General features: G+C 40.7%; 1 protein-coding gene across 3 annotated transcripts in view; it reads left to right on the forward strand.

Moving 5' to 3' along the window:
- The window catches only part of UBL3 (ubiquitin like 3), a 78,536-nt gene that overhangs the window by 43,632 nt on the left and 12,171 nt on the right, over positions 1-22,733 (forward strand). For all 3 annotated transcript variants that reach the window (XM_003414019.4, XM_064275289.1, XM_023553156.2), the window contains exon 2: positions 21,581-21,689. In XM_003414019.4, the coding sequence (XP_003414067.1) occupies positions 21,581-21,689 (109 nt within the window). The remainder of the gene's footprint in view (positions 1-21,580; positions 21,690-22,733) is intronic.

Below are 22,733 nucleotides of genomic sequence, written 5' to 3' on the forward strand. Positions count from 1 at the left end.
TCAGTACTTCCTTCCTTTTTATGGCTGATTACTCCATTGTTTGGATATATACCGCGTTTTGTTTGTCCGTTCATCAGCTGATGAACATTTAGGTTGTTGCCATTTTTTGGCTCTTATGAATAATGCTGCTGTGAACATTTGTGTACAAGGTTTTGTGAGGATATGTTTCAGTTCTCTTATGTATATATCCGGGAGTGGAATGTGCTGAGTTACGTGGTAACTCTATGTTCAACATTTTGAAAAGCTGATTTTCAGAGTGGCTGCACCGTTGTACATTCTCACCAGCAATGTTTAAAGATTTCAGTTACTCCACATTTTGTCTTATCTTCCTAGTGGGTTTGAAGAGCTATCTGGCTGTGGTTTGGGTTTGGATTTCCCCTGACTCAGTGATGCTGAGCGCCTTTTCACGTGCTTATTGGTAACCGGGTATTGCCTTTGGCTTGTGATTTTCAGGTTAAAGTTTTGTAAGTTTATAGGCAGTGCTAGAACATGTACGAGAATTTAAGGTTCACCATTTTTATAAACTGACTTTCTGAGATTTGTCAGGATTAGTAAGAACTGGGAGATTTGCCATCAGATAGGTAGTTGAAAGACTTAAAAAAAGAAACTAGAACCTATTCACTTAGTAGCTGCAGTTTAAAATCTAAGTAATTCATCGAAAGCCACTGATAAGAGATACATTTTGCCATATTTTTAAATTGTATAAAATTTTCAAGCTAGCTTTATAAGCTTAATGGAGGACTGACTTTAAATTCGTAACTCTCATAAATCAAATATTAATTTTTTAAACCAAAACCTAAGTAAATCTCTAAATGCAGTGAAACCTGTGAGAGCAGGAATTCAATGGGACTGCCTTGTTTTTCTGAGTCTCGCACATTTTCCACCTTTGACAAAGTGCAGTCTTACCACTTTCCTGTCATTTTCTCTTACTGGAAAATATTTGAGTTTTCCTTCTCTGACAGGTTTCCACCTTACACAGGTCCTGGCTTTCACAGGTTTTACTATAGTATTTTCTGTGCCTGAGAAAACAACCCCTGGCACAAAAGCTAACTCCAAGGGCTCCAAAAAACAGCTGACATCTTCAGCCTTTTATTACAGCAAAATGTTTATCATCGGATTGCTTCTGTCGTGCCAACTCGGGAGTGCAGTGGATCCTTTCCGCTTTCTTTATCTTCTGTTCTTTTCCTGTCTCTTCGGGCTCTCTGTCCTAGGACTCCAGCAGCAGAACTAAATTATTTTTAATGCCATTAAAATTATTTCTTCATTTAAAAAACGAAATTGCTGCTACCACTACTTCTTACAGGTACTTCTTGATATTGGTTTTACATAAAATGGGAGCTTGGACTTGGTAGAGACCTTGGGGTCTTAGTTTAGCTTGTGCTTGGACCAGTTGGCTTGGCGCATTCTTGGGCAAGTTATTCAGTTATAGGAAGTGTAGTTTTAGGAATGCCAGTGTGATTCACAAGTAGTTACACATCGTTTTAGACAGGTTTGATTACTCTGAAGCCAACTTGCAAATCAAGGAAGAAGCAGGCATTGTCCCTAATTTCAGGGTTCCTGTAGTGTAACTGGGCCCCTGGGTGGTACAGATGATTAAGTGCTCAGCTACTAACCAAAAGAAAACCAAACCTGTTGCTGGCGAGTCGATTTCAACTCATAGCAACCCTATAGGACATAGTAGAACTGCCCCATACGGTTTCCAAGGGGCACTTGGTGGATTCAAACTGCAGACCTTTGGGTTAGCAGCTATAGCTCTTAACCACTACACCACCAGTATTTCCAAAGACTGGTATTCAAATCCACCCAGAAGCATCTTGGAAGAAAGGCCTGTCGATCTGCTTCTGAAAGGCCACAGCCACTGAAAACCTATGGAGTAGTTGGTTTTCTACCCTGACACACGCAGTGTTGCCATGAGTCGGAATCATCTCCGTGGCAGCTGGTTTGGGTTTATAGTGTAATGGTAGATAATGTGTTCACTGCTGTTTGACCTGGAGGGAAATTTCCAGCTGGTCTGCTTAACTTATATCTTGGTCATGGGGCAAGCTTTTTCTTTCACACTCCTGTTCCCACACAAGGTACCCAAGTATCTAGGCATGTTGACCTCCCAATTGTCAGCAAGTTGTGGGCTCAGCAAGGAGTCCACACTCCAGCCCTCACTCCCCTCCCTTGAGTCCGAGGTCCTTTTTCTTTCCAGTTGAGAACTCTTAGTCCCTTCGTTTCTTTCACCCATCTGAGTTGTCATTTAGCATCCTCTCCATCCTCCAGCTCATCACCCCTGCCCCATTCTTCTTGTCTTTGCAGAAAAACTGGTCCTACAAGCACACCAAGGAATCTTTCTGATTCAGAACTCTGTTAATACTGTGGTTTCTTTAAATCTTTGTTTCCTGGAGTGAGGAGATGGTAGAACCAAGATGAATACTGCCAGGACAGCAGTTACGGAGGGAAATTTATAGAAAACAAACAGGTTGAAGTACCAGGCTAGAGCCCTTCCCCGGTAGGTAAAACACAAGACAAGGAACTGGAGTCGGAGGTTAATTCCGTGTATTTCTGGACTGATTGATTAGAAGAAGTTGTGGCAATATTTGCCCCGACAGTTAACTTCTTGACAGGGTATTTTTCTTCTCTTTTCTTTTTTAAAAAATCAGAACAACTCAGGTTTATTTGGGAAGCATATATTTTGGGAAGAAATGGGGGCAACCCAAGTGTTGCATCTTACTCAAGGGTCATGTTAATATAGACTGATCCTGAACTAAATTCTGGGAACCAAGCAGTTCATTAAATTATGTTTGACTGAGTGGTGAGACCATTTGAGTTTAGAACCAACAAAAAAACCCAACCCACTGCCGTGGAGTTGATTCTGACTCATAGTGACTCTATAGGACAGAGTAGAACTGCCCCATAGAGTTTCCATGGAGCGCCTGGTGGATTCGAACTGTCCATCTTTTGGTTAACAGCTGTAGCACATAACCACTACGCCACGAGGGCTTCCTTAACTTCAGAAGAACCTTAAATATTACATGAGCTGTCTGACTTCAAACCATGGTAGACTTTTGAAAAATTGGATGCTCTGTGGGCTGAAATTATCTTTATTTAAGCTGTCTTAATTATTTACATTAAAAAAAAAAAAACTTGCATCTTTGGATGAGTGCCACAAAGCAGCACTTTAAAGTTTATACAAGTTGTATTCTGCATGTATGCTAGATTGTCATTCTTGTATCTCTTAGTTAACAGCCTTCTGAAGTATCTGTATGAAATGTATTTATTTTGAAGCAGTTTTTAATACTATTACATTTGAGAATTTAAAAACTCATGACCGTATTTTTATGCAGATAATGCATACCTTCTTCATTTGTTTGCCAACCATTCCCTCCGCCCTCGAATTATTTTCACAAGTGCTGCTATACCAATTTTTTTTTTTTTTTACATGTTGCTGTAAAAACTAGTATAGCATGCTTACAAAAATACCTCGGGTGGGGTGGGGAGTGGTTGGCAGACCAACAGAAGGCACACATTATTTGCATAAAAATATAATAGTCCATCTTAAAATAATGTAAAGGAAATTTTTATAATGATCCAAGTGTATTGTAATTCTTGGCATCACAGCATTGTCTTTGGAAGCCTTGACTTTTTAACAGTAATGGTCATTCAGTTCACACATTTATTATGGCTTTACTGGGCTCATAGGTAAAATTATTTTTAAATGTACATGGTTTAGTATAATTCTTGTAGCCCTCATATTTTTCACTACATATTTGGATATGCTGTATAACACTTTGTTCTTATAGAAAATCAATGGAATATTCAAATCAGAATAATTTTGTGGAGATATTTTTATTCACATGAGAAAGCTAGTTAATATAACTGTAGGCAATTACATAAGATAGTTTATAGAGAAAACCATTTTTCATATTTTAAAAAATATTTTTTCCCTTTCCAGAGACTGTGGAACCTGATGTAGGATTTTAGTAAATAACTAACATCGGTTTCATTCTGAAAAAGATCTAAAGAGAAATAGAGAAGTATATACACCAATATTGGCCACCAGACAACAAATTCGGGTTGTATTGAGCTACTCTCAACTTCTCCCATGTTTCTTAGCTGAAAATGCCTTGATAGATTTGAAGAATACCTTCTGGAGACATACATCTCAGAATCTCTAAGAAACGCAATATAAAGCACTCTTTGAGACATAAATATAAAAGCTATGAATATCTCTTGTGATGTTTGTCCATCATCCTAAAACTAAGGTCTTCCTGTACAGATACTCTTGACTAGCTGCCCAGCTGCCCTTTGCCGATGCTGCCACCTAGTGTCCAGCATGCTGTCTGCCCAAGGTTGCTTTCTGCCACCCCGCTTTCCTCCTTTTTTCTTACCAAATTGTTCTTTAGACAATCTTATTTAACTCGTGCCCTCTCTATCTAGTTTGTTATCCAGTTACTTCAGAAGAACCTCATGCATTCTCTCCCCCTTCTTTCCTTCTCTCTCTTTATTCGATTCGTGGATCGAGAAGGGATCATACTTGTGGCTACGAGCGGTGCGATGCGTACTTTTGTATGTCTGTGTATGAAGGAAAGTTTCACTTTTGAAATGGCATTTGAGATCATAAAACAAAAATCATTGCCATCAATCTTTAAAGCCTTTGAAAATAAAAAGAATAATAGCAAAAACTGATAGACCATTGAGACAGTCACACTCCTAAGAACTTCTATATTAACCCATCTACCCTTACTGCAGCCCTGTATGGTCAGTACTGACTCATCCCCATTTTACAGATGGGGCACAGCTGAGAAGTAGAGAGCGAGGCTCGGACCCAGGCGGTACCTTAGAAGTTCCCTCATAATATTCCCAAAAGTCCTTATCGTCCTCATTTCAATTAAGTTAAATTTGCCTTTTCCTAAATACCAGCGTTCAATGCAAAAATTACCATTTTATTCTACTTTTTAAAACTTTTTTTAATGGCTATAGGCAATTGAACATAGTAGTTAAAAGCACAGACTCGGGGCCAGATCAGGATTAAAACCCATCTCTGCCACTTTTTAGGTGTGTGATTTTGGGCAGGTTATTTAATTTCTCTTTAGTTTCTGCCTTAGTAAAAATGGATGTACTCGTTGCCGTCAAGTGGATTCTGACTCAGAGCGACCCTGTAGGACAGAGTAGAATCGTCCCGTAGGGTTTCAAAGGAGCTGTTGGTGGGTTTGAACTGCCAACCTTTTGGTTAACAGCCAAGCTCTTAACCACTGCACCATCAGGGCTCCCAAAATGGGTATGATAATAGTAATTTCCCCATGGGGCTGCTGTGAGGGTTAAATAAGGCAATATATAAAAAAATCCTAAAGGGGATCTGGCACAGAATAAGGGTTATGTGTCTTAGCTATTATCAGTAATGTTACTACCTTTCACTGCATCGTTCTTGTTGTTGCTCAGTGCCGTGGAGTCGGGTCCGACTCATAGCGACCCTGTGCACACAGAACGAAACGCTGCCCGGTCCTGCGCCATCCTTACAATCGTTGTTATGCTTGAGCTCGTTGTTGCAGCCACTGTGTCAATCCACCTCTTTGAGGGTCTTCCTCTTTTCCACTGACCCTGTACTCTGCCAAGCATGATGTCCTTCTCCAGGGACTGATCCCTCCTGACAACATGTCCAAAGTATGTAAGACGCAGTCTCGCCATCCTTGCTTCCAAGGAGCATTCTGGCCGCACTTCTTCCGAGACAGATTTGCTTGTTCTTTTGGCAGTCCATGGTATATTCAATATTCTTCGCCAACACCACAATTCAAAGGCGTCAATTCTTCTTCGGTCTTCCTTATTCATTGTCCAGCTTTCACATGCATATGATGCGATTGAAAATACCATGGCTTGCTTGGGTCAGGCGCACCTTAGTCTTCAAGGTGACGTCTTTGCTCTTCAACACTTTAAAAGAGGTCCTTTGCAGCAGATTTACCCAATGCAATAGGTCTTCTGATTTCTTGGCTGCTGCTTCCATGGCTGTTGATTGTGGATCCAAGTAAAATGAAATCCTTGGCAACTTCAATCTTATCTCCGTTTATCATGTTGTTGCTCATTGGTCCAGTTGTGAGGATTTTTGTTCTTTTTATGTTGAATTGTAATCCATACTGAGGGCTGTGGTCTTTGATGTTCATCAGTAAGTGCTTCAAGTCCTCTTCACTTTCAGCAAGCAAGGTTGTGCCATCTGTATGACACAGGTTGTTGACGAGTCTTCCTCGAGTCCTGATGCCCCTGTTCTTCTTCATATAGTCCAGCTTCTCAGAGTATTTTCTCAGCATACAGATTGAATAGGTATGCTGAAAAAATACAATCCTGGCGCACACCTCTCCTGACTTTAAACCATTGTTTTGTCCAAACAACTGCCTCTTGAGCTATGTACAGGTTCCTCATGAGCACAATCAAGAATGTTCTGGAATTCCCGTTCGTCACAGTGTTACCTGTAATTTGTTATGGTCCACACAGTCGAATGCAGAGCAAGTGTATTTTAGTCATATTATTAGGTTAAATGTAATCCAGGTACAAAAATTTACAAATGAAGCCTTGGGGTGCAAAGATTTATAAATTAGAATCAGTTTGGATCAAATTAAGGAGCCCTGGTGGTGCAGTGTTTAAGTGATTGGCTGGTAACCGAAAGGTCAGCAGCTTGAACCCACTCCCCACTCCACGGGAGGAAGATGTAGCAGCCTGCTTCGGCAAAGATTACCGCCTTGGGAGCCCTGTGGGCTGGTTCTGCTTGTCCTAAGGGGTCACTATGAGTCAGAATCTTGATGGCAGTGAGTGGGATCAAGTTATTTAGTATGTGCTTGGTTAAAGCCATTGATTATAGAGTTGTTCCCTGAGGGCATTAGGTCCTTCACACATAAAAATATATGTATCAGCATCACCAACTCCATTCCCGAGTGAATAGCTTAAGTACTTGACTGTGAAATGAGTGTTCGTTATCCTTTCGTTCAGGAGCACCAAGAAAAGAATATTTGGGCTCATGTACGTAATAACTGTAGTCGCCAACTTGAGTAGAACTCTGCCTGTGTTATCTTGTAGTCCTGATGATGCATTTGATTGTTGCCCACAACTGCCGCATAAAGCCAGAATCACACGTACATCCAGTTTCACGATCTTGGGAGCACACACTGAAATGGACTTGCTAATTCGCTTTTGTAGGTTTCCGATTTATTTCAGCAGTCGCGTGGCAGGCAGATGATCAACAGAGGGCAAAAGAAAAGAAGTGTCCACACATAGGGAAGACGGCTACGAACAAATCAGACAATTATCCAAGGACTTGGGCTTGAAAAGAGCAGAATGCACTGTAACCAGAGAAACAGTTCAAGAATGAGAAGATCCCTGGCATTGCTCTACAAAATACCAAACCAGCATCTTTTTGCAAATTTAGAAACTTTGGTTCACAGTTTTAAAATAATTGTCTAAGGTTATGAGTTCACCAGGAGATAGATCCCAGTTGCCGTTGAGTTGATCCTGACTCACAGTGACCCCATGTGGCAGAGTATAACAGCCCCATAGGGCTTTCTAAGCTGTCATCTTTATGGAAGCAGATCGCCAGGTCGTTCTTCCGTGGAGCCAGTGGGTAGGTTCAAACCACCAACCTTTGGGTTAGCAGTCGAGTGCTTTAACCACTGCATCACCATTAAGTACGGCTGCCCTCTGACCTGAGCTATGTGCTTACCAGTGCCCACTTAAATATAGCCCACAGCCCTCAGGGACGTGTGAGGAATTTCAGAAGTTCATCTGTCCTTTTCCTTAACCATTTCTTTAACTTCTTTTCCTTTTTAGCTCTAATTTGGACTTCAGTACTCTGTGGTTCTGTTTTTCTCCTCAGCGCAGCCGTCTGTCGCCTTTTGTTTGCTCTCCACTGTAAACTGCAGTGTTCTGATGCTGCTGGACTTGTATCCTGTAACGGCCACGTAATATGGCCTCTCGGGGTTTTTAAATGAATAGTATGATGCATTCCCCTTCTGTGACTAACAATTAATGTATGCTAATTAACGTTTTTAACTTAGAAAGTGTACACAGTTGCAGAGTTTTATGCTATGTATATATTTTCTAATTTTATTTTGTTGTTGAAACTATACACAGCAAAACACGTCAATTCAACAGTTTCTGCACGTGCAGTGCAGTGACATTGATTACTGTATGCTGTATTTTATCCATAATTTCATTTCACACCACACAGTAACAGTAGTGCGTCTGTCACGCTCATCGATCTCGTCTCTGCTCGCTGTGCAGAGCTCTGCTGCCAGTTTGTCAGACCGGTCCGAGGTAAATCGACAAGTCATTAAGGTGTTCAAATTTAATCAATAATAATTAATAAAACACAACTGTATTCAAGTAAGAATTCTTAAATATTCCAGAACCATTAATTTATAAATGAGAACCTCGATGTTAAGGGCAGTGAGCTCGTGGCTGTCTGGGGCACCACTAAGTGACAGCATCACTCGTCACAGGTTGATGCCAATTGTCTGTGGGAGCTGAATGGGCTGCAGAGCACAGGCGCGGGAGGCGCGGGAAACAATCGTTTTCTTTATAGGAAGAGAATGTATTCTTCCTAAACAGGAGAGCTTGCTGTCACTTTCGAATAATGAGTTGACTGACAAGCATATTATAAAGAATTGGATGATTTTAAATGCTTTTTTCCTTTTTCCCTCTTCATGGCACTTGGTGTTATCACTGTGGTGTGTTTCAGGGCTTGTGGTCTGTGACATTGTGTATGGAAAACAAGGAGTATGTCATCCCCTAACTGTACATAACAGTTCAAAATATTAGGCAACTTTTTTAGGAACGTTGCCTGTAGTCTGGCATATGCTGGTACCTAATTCGTTCATTTTTTATTACTTATTAAACACCCATTGTTTTCAGGCCCTATGACCGAGGTTAACTACGTGAATTAATTTAGAATGCTCCACTTCTCCCTTTTTTGATCTTTCACTAGAATTTTTATTGGGAAACAAGACACAGCAAAACATACCTCATCTCTGAAATTGTTTTGCAGCCACACACATAAGAAATTATGCCTCGTGCTAAGAGAATTATTAAAAAGTTTGGGGATTGGTTGTCTTCCCCCAAGGACCGTGATTTAATTGGAGAGTTAAGACACATGTATAAACTGCATCTTTCTGCAGTGAATGATGTGCTGCATGTAGGGTGACCTTTTAATTGTCCAAGCAGAGGTACTTTTGAGGATAAAAGGAGGCACTGCTCATAATAACAGTGAGACAGCAAACATAAACCACAGTTGTCCCAGGCCATCATGGACATGTGACCGTCAGGGGTTGGCTAGAGCTCTGAAGGAGGAAGGAATGAGCAGTCTAGCTGGAGCCACATCAGCTTCAGCAGTGGCATTTGAATGGAACGAGAGCAATCAGGAAGTCGTTTCGCAGAGTCTTGGCAGGATGAGATTTATAATTAAAATATCAATTTGGCTGGCATAGAGATTTGGGTAGGGATCTATGTGATCTTAAGCAGTTGCTTAACCTCTTGATGTCCCAGTTATGTTCTGTGAGGTGGAGATAATAGTACCTGTCTCAGAGGGCCATGTAGGGTTAACTGTACCTCATGCAATGTACCGCGCGGAGCACTTAGCAGGGATTAGTAAGTGTTAAGATTTCTATAAGAGACTGACAGCTTTTCAGTGATAAAAGCTTTCAGCAGTGTGCAGGATGCACTGGGGCTAAGAGATGGGTGGCAGAGGGAATTTGAAAGAATTTAGTACCTGTGCGTGTAAGGGGAGATGAGATAAAAGGACAGGAGTCAGTGATAACTGCTCCTCCAAGCCTGAATTACTGGGAGACCAAGAGAATTCAGCAGAAGTGATTAAGTCAGGAGGAATACCTGTTATTTGGGGGCAAATAAGTTCAAATTTACACATTGACTTTGAGGGGAGAGGCTACTCATTAGAAACAGCCAGCCGGCAGGCAGTTAGAGAAATGAAAGTGATGCTCCATGTGGAATCAGTTTGGGGAGAGTCCAGACAGGAGACCATTGGAGTCTTGGAAGTGGGTGAGCTCTCTCAAGGTTAGAGTGTTGGAGTGGGGGAGAAGATTGATGCGGGAACCCTGACAGAAGCGCGTATTTGGAGTATAAGAGAAAGAAGAACTGAAAGAAGGATCAAAGAAGTGGGAATCCTTGCCCGACTCCTAATGACCTGGTAGAAGAGAGTAGAACTGCCGCATCAAGGGTTTCCAAGGCTGTAATCTTCATGGAGGCAGACTGCCACATCTTTCTCCTGCTGAGAGGCTGGGGGGTTCAAACTGCCAACCCCCTCACGGGAGGTAGTGTTCCAGAAAACACACTGGGAAACTTGGTGTAGAAATGTGGAACGTGAGCAAGGAGAGACTTTGAAGACGGAACGAATTGGTGCAGTGGTTAAGCGCTCAGCTGCTGACTGAAAGGTCACCAGTTCAAACCCACCAGCCACTGCGTGAGAGAAAGGTATGGCAGTCTGCTTTTGTAAAGATTGTAGCTTTGGAAGCCCTGTGGGGCAAGTCTACTCTGTCACATGGGGTCACTATGAGTTGGAATCAACTTGATGGTAATGGGTTTGGTTTTTTGGTCTTACAGGGAATTAAGAAGTTAATGATAAGGAAACGAAGGCAATGGGTTTACGTCATTCCACCTCAATTAATTCATATATAAAGTATGACTGACAAGAATAACTTGGTCATTACTGAATGTGTGTCCTATGTATATTATTTTCTAAATAACATGACCTTTTTAAAAAATGCTAACCATATGATATTAAGCTGCAAAGGACCTTAACAACCATCGAAAACAGTCCCTCAGAGAACTATTAGTATTCCTTTCATGAGAGAAAAACACACATTAAAATTTTCTTTTGTAGCGACAGCCATAGCGTCTAGTCTAAACCATTGTCTCCATGATGTTTTAAAAGTAGGTGGGAAAGATAAGCCTTCTTCACCTTTGTATTATAAGGTGTCCAACATATGTGAATTTTAGTCTAACTAACATAAAGACCATTCCCAGGGTCTGTCTTGCTCTTACAGTGATACAAATACTTGATTCACAATTGTGTTGTAAAAGGGGGAAAATAACTTTGATATCCTCTATGTAAGCAGATTATCTTAATCACTGCTCTTTCAACATTTTTGAAGATAAGATAGTATGGCATAGAGCTGATGGCTGCCTTTCTATTACAAATAAAATTTGTTTTCACATCAATACACCATACTCAATAAATTTGAAAATCAGTGAACAAATTTCTTTTTCAGTGACCTGTTTGTGTTAGCCCTGCTGCCTCCTGAGGTGGCTGAATGTACACCCGAAGTCCTGTAGAGTCGGGAACTATGTTTGGGTCATCTTGATGTCTTCTGTAGCACCTAGCATAGTGCCTTGTGTTCAGTCTTTGGAAGCATCAGCTGAAAATAGAACACTCTTCAACACTCTGGTATAGGCCCTGGGCCCATTCAGAGATCCAGGGTGCATTTTAACCTATGAAAGGCTCTGAGAAGGTTTGCGGTGAAGAAACTGGTTTGCCTGGTTTAATCCAGCATTTCCAGCTTTATTATACAGTCAGTACTCCCTAGAAGCTCCATGGCTCAGAGAAATGCAGGATTAGGTTTTAGTTAGTAAGTAGTAGGTTAATTAAGGAGTATTTCATCCCAGAGGTCGTGTGAATTCTCAGAGAAAAGAAAGCCCTTCTGGAGTGGCTGCTTAGGATATGTAGAAGGAACCAGGGGAAGATCACGAGGGTGTTTGGGAAGGCATTGAAGCTTGCTGGAACAAGCCCGGCCCAGGAAAGAGAAGACCTGGGTTCTGCTTCTGCCACTAACTAGCTACCCCGTCAGGGCCTCTTGCCACTCATCCTCTCCCTACCTATGAACTAGACAGGGATGAATCCTGCGATTCTCTCCAGTTTTTAAAATGATTCTGTGTTGAGTGATTAAGGAAGTAGTACTGAGAATTTGGAGCAGAAATAACTGCAATAAAGCGTAGATTAGGAGGGAGAGGGTCTGGGACTTGGCACGCACAGCAAAAGGGTGAACCCCTCCAGGGCTGTATTGTGAAGGGTTTCAAATAATGGCAAAGCCAACAAAGTGCAAGAAGTGTAGGCATCTAAAAGACCCATCCTGTGTCCTACCTGTGTTACCCCAGGTTCTTACTTGGCATGACTCCTATTGGCCAATAAACAAGAGAGCCACGTGGGAGAACAAGAAAGGCACCTTTATTTGGTCGTACAAGGAAATGGAGTCAGTCGGAGCTGCTGCTGCCAAGACAGCTCACAAAGGGCGGGTAGGCAAGTTACTTTTAAAAAAAGGGCGTTACAGGTAGGGAGTTCATACAAGTTACATCAGCAACATTCTTAATTGTACTAGGCAGGTGCAGTGGGGTTTACATATAACCTTCAAGCAAAAGCAGGATTCAAATGCAAAGTGGGTGGGGTGCGAACCCAGCAAAGGAAATGATTTTGCAGTACAGCACTGTAGGGGAGGAAGCCAGGAAAAGAATACAGCACTGTGGGGGCTCTGTCTCACCTGCATTTCATTGGAGTAGCTAGGTGATTAAAAAAAAAACCAAACCTATTGCTGTCGAGTTGAACCCGACTCCTAGCAACCCTGTAAGACAGAGTAGAATTGCCCCATAGGGTTTCCAAGGAGCACCTGGTAGATTCTAACTCCCGACCTTTTGGTTAGCACCCAAAGGTCAGCAGCCGTAGCACTTAACCTCTAGGCCATCAGGTTTTCCATTTAGGGAGAACAGAAAGTATTATATATATAGTAGGTACCAGAACACAGCCCTTGCTAGAACTACATCAAATGAGATCATATATGTAAGGAAAACTTCGGTACATAGTAGGTATTCAGTAAATGTTAGTTCTTTTCCCATCATTTCAGGCTGTCTTAGCAAAACACTTCCACCATCGTGTTTCATTAATGGGAGTTTGGACAGAGGGAAGAAAGAATTGTCATCTTCCTGAAATACATAAAAACATGTTATGAATAGAGAAAACAACTGCCCTCTCCCTCCCCCTAATGTCCCCTCTTGCTTAGCCATTGCCAGCCCCTTTTCTTCTATCCTGCTTTCACATCTGCCACATTTGGTTGATAGAACCAATTGTACTCAACTGTTGTTCTTAATTTAGTGAGTCATGAGACCTAAAAATCCTCTTCAAAACAAAGGTTTCCCTAGATACAAATCCAGAGCCCCAGAGGGAGTGCTTTGGTTTCGTTCAGGTTTTCTATTTAGTTGACAGGATATATGGGAAATTGGATTGCTGTTACATGTTGTAATCTGGTTAAAGCAGTTAGTTTGGGTTCTGTATGCAGGTTTTAAAGGGAGATCCCTATAACCAGGTTTTAAAGTGATATAGAACCATGATCTAATTCCGAACAAACATGTATTCTAAGATTATAGGACTTGGTACTTGAAAAAAATTAATTTTAAGAATAAAAACCAAAACCAACCCCATCGCGGTTGAGTTGATCCCGACTCCCAGTGACCCTGTAAGAAAGAATAAAACCACCCCATAGGGTTGCCAAGGCTGTAATCTTTTTTTTTTCTTTTTAATTGTGTTTTAAGTGACAGCTCAAGTTAGTTTCTCATACAAAAATGTATACACACATTGTTATATGATCCTAGTTGCTCTCCATATAATGTGACAGCACACTCCTTTTCACCCCACATTTCCCGTGTCCATTCAACCAACTCCTGTCCGCTTCTGCCTTCTCATCTCACCTCTGGACAGGAGCTGCCCATTTAGTCTCATGTATTTTTTCTTTTTTTTTATCTACTTGAGCTAAGAAGCACACTCTTCACAAGTATCATTTTATGTCTTACAGTCCAGTCTAACCTTTGTCTGAAGAGTTGGCTTCAGGAATGGTTTTAGTTCTGGGTTAACAGAGTCTGGGGGCCATGTCTTCCAGGGTTTTCCAGTCTCAGTCACACCGTTAAGTCTGGTCTTTTTTTTTTTTTTTAAACTAGAATTTGAGCTCTGCATGCCACTTTTCTCCTGCTCTGTCAAGGACTCTGTTGTGTTCCCTGTCAGGTCAAGGCTGTAATTTTGAAGCAGACTGCCACATCCTTCCCCCACAGAGCAGCTGGTGAGTTCCAGTCACCTACCTTAGGGTTAGCAGCCAAGTATTTAACCACTGCACTACCAGTTCTCAAGAAAACAGTTCAGTTTTTTCATGGAACTTTATATCAGTTTACCAAATTTATTTTAAAGTAAATAAATGTACATTGTGAAGTATTTAAAGGAAGCACATTATGTAGTTAGTGTTGTGATTTACCAAACCGATAATGGTTATGATGATGACAGTGAGAGGTAGTTTCTAATAGCTGACCAGCTGCTTACTACATGGCAGACACTAAGTGCTTTAGAATGCATTAGACACTTTGTGCGATATAATTTGAGTCTGAAATGTATCTAGAAGAACCCAAGGTTTGTTTCTTCACTGATGTGAGAGAAAAAAAAAATCAGTCTACATAGAAACCAAGTAGGCTAACTCACTATTATTGTTAATTCATCTTTATAACCCCAACAGCTTCTCGTTCATGCTCAGCACTCAAAAAGTAATTTATAAATAGCTGAACGGTTCATATAATTTAAAAAGTATTAAATGTTGCTTTGGAATGCGGTTGTCTATTTAAATTTTAAAATGAGTTAAATGTTCTGGAAATTCACATTCCAAGTAAAATTAAGTGACAGCGACGTTGTTAACATTTTACTTGGGCACTTAAGCTGGAGAATTCTCCAGCCTTCCTTTTTACCTACCTCGCAGGGTAGATAAATGTTTCTACAATTAAAAATAGGAAATCCCATTGAGTTTTCCACCTATAAAGATTTAATATCTATTAAAATCGGCATTGTGCTAAGTGCTAAAAAATAACAATGTAGAAAAAGGATGATCCCATAGCTTCAATCCATTTAGCAAATCTCAGTGTGTTTTAAAACTCCATGCCTCAGTCTACTGAATAAGAGTAAATTCATAGAAAGAATTCAGATATATTTTCTTACAAGTTAAAATCTGTTTTCACAATGCCTTGTAATATATAACTTCATAAATGTGACTGCCATGCCGTTTCATGGGGAATAAGAAGGCTTTCTTAGCTCCTCCAATTTAGTTTGAAATTCGTTTCCTACTCTTTATTAAAAATTGTGTCTCATTATTTCATCCACGGATGATTGGGCTCAGGGGCGCTTGCTTATGCCATCACCTCGCAGACGTGTAGGCCAGTGTGTAGATTTGGGGGCTGGGGAAGGAGAGCAGAGTGTTCCAGGCAGACAGAATGACATGTGTAAAAGCAAGTACGTTTTGAGGATCTGAGAGAAGACATATGTGGTTGCAGCTTGGGGAGGGGAAGAGCTGTGACTTGGTTCCTGGCACCCTTTAGCAGAATGCTGAACAGCATGTACTTTGTGGTCAGCAGACCTAGGTTCAAATCTCAACTTACCCACTGACGAGAGTGTATTATATCGCTAAGTGTCTCCAAACTTGTAACCCCAGCTCTTAAATGGGGGTAGAAATACCTGCTTCAGAGAGGGGCCAAACAAACAAAAAACCCCAGTGCCATCGAGTCAGTTCCAACTCCTAGCGACCCCGTACGACAGTAGAACTGCCCCATAGGATTTCCAAGGCTGTAATCTTTACTGGAGCAAATCCTCAGGTCTTTTCTCCTGCGGAGCCGCTGGGTGGATTTCAACTGCCAACTTTTCAGTTAGCAGGCAAGCGCTTAACTGTTGGGCCACCAGTACTCCTTCAGAGAGGGGTTAGGAGTAACTAAATAGAGTACCTTTTACAGTAAGCCACTTAATAAATAGTAAGCTGTTAGCATTTGGACTTTTTTTTTCACTGTACCATCCCATACTGTGGAATCTCGGACTCACAGGAGCTTCCTTTATATTATATTATATTATTATGTTTTAAATTCATCCAGCAAATACGTATCTGAACACCTACAGTTTCATACATGTACTAGCTACCCCTCCTCCCATCAGTAGCCTCTCTTACAGCTTCAAGGTTATGAAATCTTCAATGGATTTCATATTAATCTTTAGTAATTCAGGCACCAAGCACAGTGTCTCAGAAAGTGTTTGAATAAATGAATGATTAAAAGAAAGTTTATGAAATATATGTAATTACTGTAGTTTAGCCCTACAATTGTTTGAATAATTTCTTTTAAATCAGTCCTACGTAGAAAAATGAGTACATTTCTGTTCTCCCTCATTCATGTTTCTTGTACATTGCAGTTTAAAAAGATTACAATGTCGTTTATGAATCCGTAGCTCTAGAAAATGAAGGGAATATGCATATCTATTTTAAAATTTCATAGCATGGCTTAAAATAAGTCACTGATCAAGTAGCGATTTTAATACGATATTTTTAGAAAATGCTATTCATCTTCAACTGCAATGAAGAAAAATAAGCAGAGATAGACATATAATACCGTGTGGATTTGTAGTGAGCTGAGAGCCTGCTTTTTCATTCTGAGATAATTTTAGATTCACGTGCAGCTGTAAGAAATGATGCAGAGATACCCCACGTACCCCTCCCGCAGTTTCCCTAGTGGTGAATGCAGAGAGACCCCATGTACCCCTCACGCAATTTCCCTAGTGGTGAATATAGAGAGACCCCATGTACCCTTCACGCAGTTTCCCCTGTGGTGAATACAGAGAGACCCCGTGTACCCTTCACGCAGTTTCCCTAGTGGTGAATACAGAGAGACCCCGTGTACCCTTCACGCAGTTTCCCCTGTGGTGAATACAGAGAGACCCCGTGTACCCTTCACGCAGTTTCCCCTGTGGTGAATACAGAGAGACCCCGTGTACCCTTCACGCAGTTTCCCTAGTGGTGAATACAGAGAGACCCCGTGTACCCTTCACGCAGTTTCCCCTGTGGTGAATACAGAGAGACCCCGTGTACCCTTCACGCAGTTTCCCCTGTGGTGAATACAGAGAGACCCCGTGTACCCTTCACGCAGTTTCCCTAGTGGTGAATACAGAGAGACCCCGTGTACCCTTCACGCAGTTTCCCTAGTGGTGACATCTTGCAGAACTGTAGTACAATACCACAACCAGGAAATTGGCATTAATAAAATCCACGGACTTTATTCATATTTCTCCAGGTTATGTGAACTTATCTGTGTGTCTGCATATCCATTTGCAGGCGCTCTGGTGGTGCAGTGGCTAAGAGCTTGGTTGCTAACCAGAAGGTTGGCAGTTTGAATCCACCAGGCCCTCTTTGGAAACCCTGATGGCACAGTGGTTAAGTGCTTGGCTGCTAACCTGAAGGTTGGTAGTTTGAACCCACCAGCCACTCAGCGGGAGAAAGATGTGGCAGTCTGCTTCCGTCAAGATTTCAGCCTTGGAAATCCTGTGGAGCAGTTCTGTTCTGTCCGGCAGGGTCACTGTGAGTTGAAATCGACTCAACAGCAGTGGGTTTTGGGTGTATTTCTTGAGGTCTGTGCAGTTTTATCACATGAGCGGATTCCTGTGAACCCCACCACAGTCAGGATACACAGATCAGCTCTATCACAGGAACCCCTGTGCTGCCCCTTCATAACCTCAGCCCCCTCACCCCCTTCTTCCCCTTGTGTGCCCTCCCTGAACACCTGGCCACCACTGATCTGTTCTCCGTCTCTCATTTTGTCATTACGTAGATGGACTCATACAGCGTGTAACCTTGTAGGATTGGCTTTTTTTCACTCACCAGAATTCCCTTGAGGTAGATTGAGAGCTTTTTGAAAGTGATTTGCGAAGAGGGCCTAACCTGTCTCCCACTGGCCACTTGCTTGTTACTGTCCTTTGGCAAACGAGTGGGAATGAGCATTGCATATAGTAGAGGCACTTCTGCTGTGGTTTCCCCAAGGACTCGCATATGAAATAGGTCCCCCACTACTCATTCCATTCTTTAGAGACTCTCCCCAGAGAATCTGGGAATTCCTTTTCTGATAAGCATGCCCATTTCTCAGTGGGAAACAGCCATATTTCTCTTAAAGGGCGTGGTCCATCTCCGTAATTGTTTCATTTCCAATCACTGTTCTAATCCGACCCATCTGCCTTTCTCCCTCTTTCCTTCCCCTGAGTTTTTCCACCCTAACTAATTGGAAACAAATTATTTTGTGAATTAAGTTCTAGGTGTGTTGTCTCCCAGTTTATATAATCTGACCAAAAACAATCGATAATTTGGCTGAAGACCTTTTTGAACTTGATATCACATGCGTGGAAGGGTTCTTGCTGTTTCCTTTGAGCTTACTGGACACCATTGTGTTAGTTCTTAGCTCTTAGCTTAGTCTTGTTTTGATTTGTTTTGCCTCAAAAGGAATTATAAAATATGTAATTCATTTGGATGCTCTAAACCCTGTACCCTGGAACTTCATTACACAATAGGTGCGCTGTCTCAGACCAAGTCATTCAGAGTCCTGACAGACGATCTGATTTTTAGACCAGTGTGTACGTGAAATGTATCACATTTGAAGCTGTAAATGAGAGTATTGTTTTTAACCCATTGTCAATGTGTTGAGGACCCCACTACTCTACAAGCAGAGATTCTTTTAAGATATTTTATAGATTGACAGCTTGGCTTCAAAGAAGTAAGAAGGTCTTTCTTGCATTCAGTGTTTAAATAATTGAGACATTATCTTTTAAAGAACTAGCTCACATTTATAGGAATTGCTGAACATTTACTGAAAGGAGCTAGAATTGACATCTTTAATCTGACCAAGGCCTGGAAGGTTCTTGCTGTAAGACAGTAAAACATGGAAAAGCCGGAACCTGTGTAAGGCAGAAACCTGTCAGAGAAGGAAAACTCAAATGTTTTCCACTAAAACGAGTGATAGAAAAGTGGTGGCTGCACCCTGTCAAAGGCAGAAAACTTGGGAGAGCCGGGAAAACAAGGCAGTCCCATCTGGTTCCAGCTCTCCCAGGTGTCACTGTATATGCACTGAACCACTGACCAACCTATGTCTTCAGGTGTTTATCTGGATGATTGCTTTCAAGGTTTCATCTAAATGTAATGATGGGATTCGGTGTTTTGGTGTTATCTATCGTCCTAAGATGTACTTGACTGCAGACCGAGACAGAGTCATGCATCTGGGCAAGGAGCAGGGTCATCTCATAATAGATATCAATACAGGACCAAGTCAAGACTTACTTCCCTATCAATAACTCAGTCGTTTTCTTTATTAGAAAACTAAGTACAGTGTACAGGTTAACATGGCCATGCAGAATTAATTTTACTTGTCACAATGCCTTACTAAATGATAGCATTTCTATAAACTGTGGCTTTTTGCTGACAGTAAAGCCCCAGAGTCCAGCAAATTCAAGATTGAGGTGTTTACACAGTGGAACCAGCCACACACCCATATGACCACTGAGAAGAGGCTGCGTTCCGTTCCCGTTTCATACACTCCCTGCCCTGTGCCCAGAACCCTACAGCCTGGGTTTGAATCTTAGCTCCGGCCCAACCAACCTGCATTTTCACTGCATCTTGAAACTGAAGAAACTGCGATGTCAGTTGTTTGTGGAGTACACGCTGTGTGCCAAGCACTGTGCCAGGCAGTGTGTTAACTTCACTCAGCAGCTTCATTTTGCGTGTTTATTGCTGTTACTTTCAGTTGTGGGTTTAAGCTTGTTTCATGAAACAATCTTTAGCTGTTACTGTCAGTTTTTCTTTCTGTTTAGATATATATGGCTGAATTATGATGAGGGACATAATTTCTTGGACATTCGTGACTAAAGGATCCTTGTAAAGTGGTTTGGAAAAGATTCCATGTAAGTTCAAAGCATAGTATGTATTTGCCAATATTCGTACATGAAGAGCACAGCCATGAATGTGCTGCATAGATGTTAGGTCCCTTGCTTGAAAAAGCACTTATGACTACTTATTGGCTATAGGACATAAATAAAGTGGTACTTCCTTACTATTTAATCATTTTTGCAAACTACTACTTGAACTTTTTTCACATGGAACTTGCAGAGCCTCTGGGTTGTATTACTTCTTTACAGCAGTGAAATTTCATCAAATCTCCTCTGTTAAGCTTTTTGGTCTGATTTCATTCGACTTAAGAAAGGCACAAGAAACTCTTACTGGATATATCGAAAGGGCTTTTCACCTAGGATCAAGGTGTTTTTTGTTTTTCTCTTTTTCAAAACTTATAATGTACGAACAGTTAGAATACTGGTTCTCATATGGAATCCAAAAGAATGACTTGTGTATATACGCATTTCTGACTTTGAACAAATTATCAAATTGGCAAGGCACTGGTGGGAGCATTGCTGATGTAGGGGAGACAGTAATCAGTGACCCCATATCTTGATGATGCCTCAGTACTTAGGCATCAGTATAGTCTCATTGTGAATGCTGGCATTTTAAAGATTTTCTGGTATTTTTTATAAGAAAAAAAAAATTGGTAACTGAAGAAGAGAGCTTGGGTAACCTGGGACCTGGCACAGTTGAAATTGGAACAATGACACCCTCTGTTCTTTGCATGTAAAGAATCCAGGCTAGATTGCCTAGTCCCAGGGCTCGGCTCTGGACCAGACCCAAACTTAGGGCGGTCTTATTTACTCTCTAACAGAGGCCCACCCAGAGGTATGGAAAACCATGTTTACAGTCCTGTGAGTTAGGGAAAATGAATTTTTATTTTATTTTTTAAATAATATCAAGGTAATCACAGCAGGTAAAAATTACAAAGTGAGCATTTTGGAAAATATGTTAAGAATAGTATAAGGAGCCCTGGTGACACAGTGGTAAAGGCTTGGCTGCTAACCAAAAAGTTGTCAGTTCGAATTCTTCTAGCACCTCTGCAGGAGAAGGACCTGGACCTCTGCTCCCATAAAGATTACAGCCTAGGAAACTCTGTGGGGCAGTTCTGCTCTGTCACATGGGGTCACTATGAGTCAGAATTGACTCGACCGCATCCAACAACAACAAGCAAATACAAACTAGCTTGGAAATGTAAATCCAGTGAATCTCAACATTTTTAGTTTTGTTATCCCCCTTGGTGTTTTTACTGCAAGGGAATGAATGTCTGACTTTTGTCACATGCCCTGCTCTCCCCGCACCAAGAAATGTTCACACAGTTAAAGTAGCTACTATTATTGATTCCCCCGTCAACAATTAATTTGGTTAGTTTTTTTTTTTTAATAGTTTTTATAGGTTAAAAAGTATTACATAATTTTGTTTTCTCTTTTTAAGGAGTACCAACTAAGTTTTTTTCTTTTTAGTGATGAGAATTTTGAAATAGAAAATTCGTATTTGATAGTAATATTTATAACCTACAAAAGTCCGATTCTGAGCACTCTTTAGGTAGGTGAGTTTAGAAGCGCATGCATTTTGCTTTTCTTTTATTCATTTATTATGGCATATGTATGTGCATGTGTATAAAAAAATTTTTTTTTTATACAGACGTATAATTTATATACTAGAAGTAAAGTCATATACTTAGATTTCCATTCTAAAAAAACTTTGCAGAATTTAAATAAAAATAACTAGGAAGTGGCATTAGCAATAGTTTATATTGTGATTGAAATAAAATTTAAAAAATTTTTTTTACTTTAAATGTCAAGATTTATATTAAGAGAACCATTGCTTTCTCCCCCCAGATAAATTTGCGCCTCATCTTGGTGAGCGGGAAAACAAAAGAGTTCCTGTTTTCTCCTAATGATTCTGCTTCAGACATTGCGAAGCATGTGTACGACAACTGGCCAATGGGTGAGTGACCTTTTCCTCTTGAGAATGAATAATGTTAATTTTTTATGCCCCAACTTGTTTAACAAAAGTTTTGACATAGTGGCAAATATATGAAACACAAAAGCACAAATAATAGAAAATGTAGGGCCCAGACTTAAAGGGGGAGACCATTGTACCCTTCCCTAGATTTTACCCTTTGCCTCACTCATTGCAAAACGCAGGTTAAAGTAGCCCAGTGCACAAAATCTGGCTTTTGCCTTAGGACTGTTTGATGTATCTTGCAGCCCTGTCATTGGGTGCATAAATATTTAATATGGTTATATCCTCCTGGTATATTGTCCCTTTAATCATTATGTAGTGTCCTTCCTTATTCTTTGTGGTGGATTTAACCTTAAAGTCTATTTTGTCAGAAATTAATATTGCCACTCGTGCTGTTTTTTGATTATTGTTTGCTTTATATATATTTTTTTCTGTCCTTTGAGTTTTAGTTTGTTTGTGTCTCTAAGTCTAAGGTGTGTCTCTTATAGGCAGCATATAGACAGATAGTGTTTTTTAATCCATTCTGCCTCTCTCTGTCTTTATTGGTGCATTTAGTCCATTAACATTCAGCGTAATGGTGGATAGGTATAAGTTTAGTGCTGTAATTTTGATGTCTTTTTTTGTGTGTTGTTGACAGTTTCTATTTCCCACAATTTTTTTGTGCTGAGTAGTTTATATGTTGTCTTTTCCTCTTCTTCGTTGTTGTTGATTTTGTTTCTGCCAAATCTCTATTTCTTGTATTTTATTTTGATGAGTAGGATAGTTAGTCTCCTTTGTGGTTACCTTAATATTTACCTCTATTTTTCTAAGTTTAAACCTAACTTTTATTTCTTTATATCGCCTTGTCTTCCTCTCCATAAGAAAGATCAGTGACTATATTTCCTAGTCCTTCTTTATTATTTTTATGTGGTCTTCTTTTACATAACAACATCGCTGTTACCCTGTTTTGAGGGTTTTTTTTTTTTTAATCTTGATTTATTTTTGTGATCCCTGTCTGGGTCGACATCTGATTGCCCTGCCTAGTGT

Source organism: Loxodonta africana, chromosome 23 (assembly GCF_030014295.1).
Source record: "Loxodonta africana isolate mLoxAfr1 chromosome 23, mLoxAfr1.hap2, whole genome shotgun sequence".
Classification (NCBI taxonomy): Eukaryota; Metazoa; Chordata; class Mammalia; order Proboscidea; family Elephantidae; genus Loxodonta; species Loxodonta africana.